The sequence below is a fragment of the Chiloscyllium plagiosum genome, unplaced genomic scaffold (assembly GCF_004010195.1).
Source record: "Chiloscyllium plagiosum isolate BGI_BamShark_2017 unplaced genomic scaffold, ASM401019v2 scaf_84048, whole genome shotgun sequence".
In the NCBI taxonomy this organism is placed as follows: Eukaryota; Metazoa; Chordata; class Chondrichthyes; order Orectolobiformes; family Hemiscylliidae; genus Chiloscyllium; species Chiloscyllium plagiosum.
Genome location: NW_025205585.1, coordinates 5,771 through 10,679, shown reverse-complemented (window position 1 = coordinate 10,679; position 4,909 = coordinate 5,771). Strand labels below are relative to the sequence as shown.

The window sequence follows — 4,909 nt, the reverse complement described above, 5'->3', positions numbered from 1 at the left end:
GTAATTGGGGGACAGTGGGTAATACAGGAGGGGGGTAATTGGGGGACAGCGGGTAATACCCAGCGGGCTCTCGGAGAGACTCACCCGTACGAGGTAGGGGACACCGGACCCCATCACCTTGTCGTCTGGATGGAGCCAGCCCCGACTTGGCTTGTTCACAAAGCTGCCATGGCGTGTCCACTCGTCACCCCCGAGCTGGCCGCCCTCCACTCGCGTCTTCTTCCCCCCTCCTCCTGCTCCTGCTCCGCAGCCCAGCCGGTTCATGTCCTGCCAACGGGGAGAGAAGTCAGGCTCAGCTCCCGAGTGTCCGGCGCCCCCGCCGCCCAGCCCTGCCCCTGCCCCTGCCCTCGCTTGCGGCAGGCCGGCCGCGTGGGAGAGCTTGACGTTCCCCATCCTGGGGAAGAAGGAGCACAGGGTGGTGGGGCTGTCCTCCGGCCCGGGGGACACCTCTGCCCCCTGGGCGGGCAGGATGGGGGCCAGGGAGGAGCAGGAGGCAGAGGAAGGCAGCAGCGCCTCCCCTTGGGCCGCCTCGGTAGCGTTGTCGTTGTGGAAGTGGCTGTACTTATTTTTCAGCAACAAATCCATGGTGGTCCTCAGCCCCTCTCATCCCCGGGCCACCTCCTGGGTCTGAACCCTCTGCTTTCCCAACTCCCCTCAGATTCCAATCGGGCAGGAGCAAACTGTCAGGACTGGAGGCTGTCGGAGGAGCAAATGGGGGAGGGTGGGCGAGAGACAAGGTGAAAAATAAGTCTCACCAGTCTGTCACTCACTAAACCCCCCCCCCCCCCCCCCTCCCCTGGCCAGGTGATTCGACCAGTCTGCTGAATATTTGTCCAGTTCTGAGTACAGCGATCTCAACGAGGTTTGGCTGAATATTTGTCCAGTTCCGAGTACAGCGATCTCAACGAGGTTTGGCTGAATTCTGGAGGGTACTCGTTCAGTTCTGAATGCAGACCCTCTGCACCGATTCCAGACAGGGGCTCACTTGTTGACGGCAGATTTCCAACCCCCTCCCGGGAACAGAGGGGAATTCATTGCGAAAATGAGAGGAAGAGTCCCACACACACACACACACACACAGGAACGAGCAGCAGGAGACGCGAGATGCGGGATCTGAGAGTGGAGAGGTAAAGGGGAAGCAGGGCAGGGGGTACCCTCCTGAATCCACTGTTGCCCCCGGGATTTCACGGACTGTGAAACCGTGAGGAGGGGTCTCTGTCAGCAGGGCGAGGGAAGTCCATCCCTCCTGGTTAGGAGATGCTGCAGGCTTCGAATGGGAGGGGAACTGGGCAATAGAGAGAGAGAGAGAGGGAGGGAGGGAGAGAGAAAGAGAGAGAGAGAGAGAGGTGGGTAGGGGAGAAGGAAAAAATGACCAAGCAACTGCTCAAGCAGCTCTTGCAAGTTTTATGAATGAAAGAGAGAAGGTAGGCGAGAGGGCTTTTAGAAGGAGTGTGTGTGGTCATGAATAATTCCAGCAGTGCTCGGCTAATAGCCTCTGGGGTACTTTACTCAATGAGGAGAGACTTGCTGACTCACGCACAACAGTCGATAGACTCCCAGCTCCTCGGGCTGAAGAGAGAGCTAGCTTCCTACAGAAAGGCCCCATGGTTCTCAGGCCTGACCTATTTCTGTCTGCCTCCTTGCAGTGACATACTGTGCACAGCGAGGGTCGCCCCCCCCACCCCCCCAGCCTCCCCACACTTCCCAGGGCAGCGAGGGGTGTGTTATAGAGAGAGAGTAAAGCTCCCTCTACACTGTCTCCCCCAATCACACACTTCCCAGGGTAGGGAGTGTGTCAGAGAGTGAGAGACAGACAGAGAGAGAGAGAGAGTGTAAAGCTCCCTCTACACTGTCTTCCCCATCACACACTTTCCAGGGTAGGGAGTGTGTCAGAGAGGGAGAGAGAGAGAGACAGACACAGAGAGAGAGAGAGAGAGTGTAAAGCTCCCTCTACACTGTCTTCCCTATCACACACTTCCCAGGGTAGGGAGTGTGTCAGAGAGGGAGAGAGAGAGTGTAAAGCTTCCTCTACACTGTCTTCCCCATCACACACTTCCCAAGGCAGTGGGGTGTGTTAGCGAGAGAGTAAAGCTCCCTCTACAATGTCTCCCCAATCACACACTTCCCAGGCAGGGGGATGTGTTAGAGAGAGAGTAAGGCTCCCTCTACACTGTCTCCCCCTTCACACACTTCCCAGGGCAGGGAGTGTGTCAGAGAGGGAGGGAGAGAGAGAGTAAGGCTCCCTCTGCACTGTCTCTCCCCATCACACACTTCCCAGGCAGGGGGATGTGTTAGACAGTAAAGCTCCCTCTACACTGTCTCCCCCATCACACACTTCCCAGGGCAAGGGGGTGTGTTAGATATAGACTAAAGCTCCCTCTACACTGTCCCTCCCCTATTCCAGGGACAGGACAGGGTTAGATAGAGTAAAGCTCCCTCTACACTGTCCCCCCATCCCAGGGACAGGGATAGCATGGGGTTAGATACAGAGTAAAGCTCCCTCTACACTGTCCCCCCATCCCAGGGACAGAGATAGCATGGGGTTAGATACAGAGTAAAGCTCCCTCTACACTGTCCGTTAGATACAGAGTAAAGCTCCCTCTACACTGTCCCCCCATCCCAGGGACAGGGACAGCATGGGTTTAGGCCCTAAATTTGAAGCTTTCCTTTTTTAACCATGTGCAGTTCTGGTTGCCCTGTTACAGGAAGGATATTATTCAACTGGAGAGGGCTCAGGAGAGATTGACCAGGAGGTTGCTGGGTACAGAGGGCTTGAGTTACAGAGATAGGCCGGACAGGAGCCTGAGGGGTGACCTTATACGGGTTTATAAGATCACGAGGGTCTTAGATAGAGTGAAGAGCCGAGGCCTTTTCCCCAGGCTGTGGGAGTCCCAAACTATTGGGTAGAGGTTTAAGGTGAGAGGGAAAAGATTTAAAAAGGACTTGAGGTGCAATTTTCTTTCACACAGGGCGTGCTTCACGTGTGGGACAGACTTCCTGGGGAACTGGTGAACACTGATAATAGTTACAAAATTTAAAAGACATTTGGATGAGTACATGAATGGGCCAGGAGCAGGCAGGAGGGACTAGTTCAGTTTGGAATCATGGACGAGTTGGGCCGAAGGGTCTCTCTCTGTGATGTCTGACTTTACGGTAAGGGGGTGCCAGCATTTATAGCCCACCCCAAGGTGCCCAGAGGGTAATAAAGAGTCCACCGCGTCGCTGTGGGTCTGGAGTCACTTGCAGACCAGACCGGGTTAAAGACGGCTGTTTCCTCCCTTAATAGGACATTAGTGAACCAAATGGGAATTTCTGTAACATCTGAAAGTTGAACGTGCAACCAACTTCTGAGGAGAAAGTGAACTGGAACCAGTTTTTTATTTGGAAAAATTCCCATTTTTCTTCCTCACAATGACAACAGTTACAGCACAAGACGAGGCCATTTGACCCAGCGCGACAGTACTAGCCCCCACCCCCCTGCAGGAACAACCCTCACCTTCTCTCTTTCCTCATCCCCACCTCTGGAGCCCCGTGCACACGTCCCTCTGTAGAAAACGATCAAATTGTTGTTTTTATTTTGAATATTCTCGATTGTCCCCGACCAGCACTTCCACTCTCAGACAGCGCCTTCCAGGATCTGACCCCATCACGCTGTGAGGTGTCTTACCTCGGGGCCCCCCCCTCTGTGTTCAACGACCAGCCCCTCGAGACTGTTCCGCCATCCAACAGGATCGCGGGCTGGTCTCATCTCGGCCTTGTCTCCACGCTCCCGCTCGCTCCCTTCCACCCGTTACCAATTAAAATGAGTCAACCTCCTGAAAGTTACTCAATAGATCGAGAGAGCTGAAAAATGTGTTGCTGGAAAAGCGCAGCAGGTCAGGCAGCATCAAAGGAACAGGACGATCGACGTTTCGGGCGTAAGCCCTTCTTCAGGAAAGGTACCAAAAACAATAGAATCCATCTCCCAGGCCCCACTGTCAAGGAAAGGCCGCCAGCATTCTCAAAGATCCACCCCAGCATTCTCAAAGATCCACCCCACCCCGGCAATGTTTCTCTACAACCTCTACCATCGGGGAGAAGCTACAGAAACCTGAACACACGCACCAGCCGGTTTCGGAACAGTTTCTACCCTCCTGTTGTTAGAATACTGAATGGACTCACAAACTCTTCACATTCGCTGTCCCTGTGTTTTTGTTTTTGCCGCTGTTTACCTATTATTCACTTATCTCTGCGACTTAACTCTGTGATCTGTCTGTATTGCTCGCAAGACAAAAATTTTCACTGTGACTCGGTACACGAGACAATAAATTCAAATCAATTCAATTCAAGGTCTCCGCACTCTGGAGGGGAGCTGAATTCCACAGATTCCTTTGTGAGACATAAGTCCTCCTCATGCCTGTTTTAAAACGGCCCTCGCGTATTCGAAAACAACGGCCTATCCTCAGTCTTCTCCACACCTACTTTATCAACCTCCCTTCGGATCTTTCCCACCTCAATTAGAGTCATCTCTCGTTCTTTTAAAGGCCAGGGGGTGTGAGCCTAATCGGCTCATTCTCTGCTCAGTGGCTCAGTGGTGAGCACTGTTGCCTCACGGCGCCAGGACCTCAGGTTCGATTTGCGCCCACCCCCTCGGGCGACTGGCTGTGTGGGGTTTGCACATTCTCGACCACCCCCGTCTGGGTTTTCATCGGGTAAACCGGTTTCCTCCAACAGTCCAGAGATGTGCAGGTTAGGGTGGATTGGTCATGCTAAATTGTCCCGTAGTGCCCAGGGATGTGCAGGTTAGGGTGGATTGGCCATGCTAAATTGTCCCATTGTGCCCAGGGATGTGCAGGTTAGGGTGGATTGGCCATGCTAAATTGTCCCATAGTGACGAGGGATGTGCAGGTTAGGGTGGATTGGTCATGCT

At 53.9% G+C, this 4,909-nt stretch overlaps 1 protein-coding gene across 1 annotated transcript; it reads right to left on the bottom strand.

Annotated features, from left to right (window-relative positions):
- Nucleotides 1–3: 3 nt before the first annotated feature.
- Nucleotides 4–777, bottom strand: LOC122546452 (SHC-transforming protein 1-like; the record flags this gene model as incomplete). Its single annotated transcript, XM_043685160.1, has 1 exon — nt 4–777. A coding segment is annotated over exon 1 (582 nt), but the record flags the coding sequence as incomplete, so codon positions are not given.
- Between the last annotated feature and the right edge of the window lie 4,132 nt (nt 778–4,909).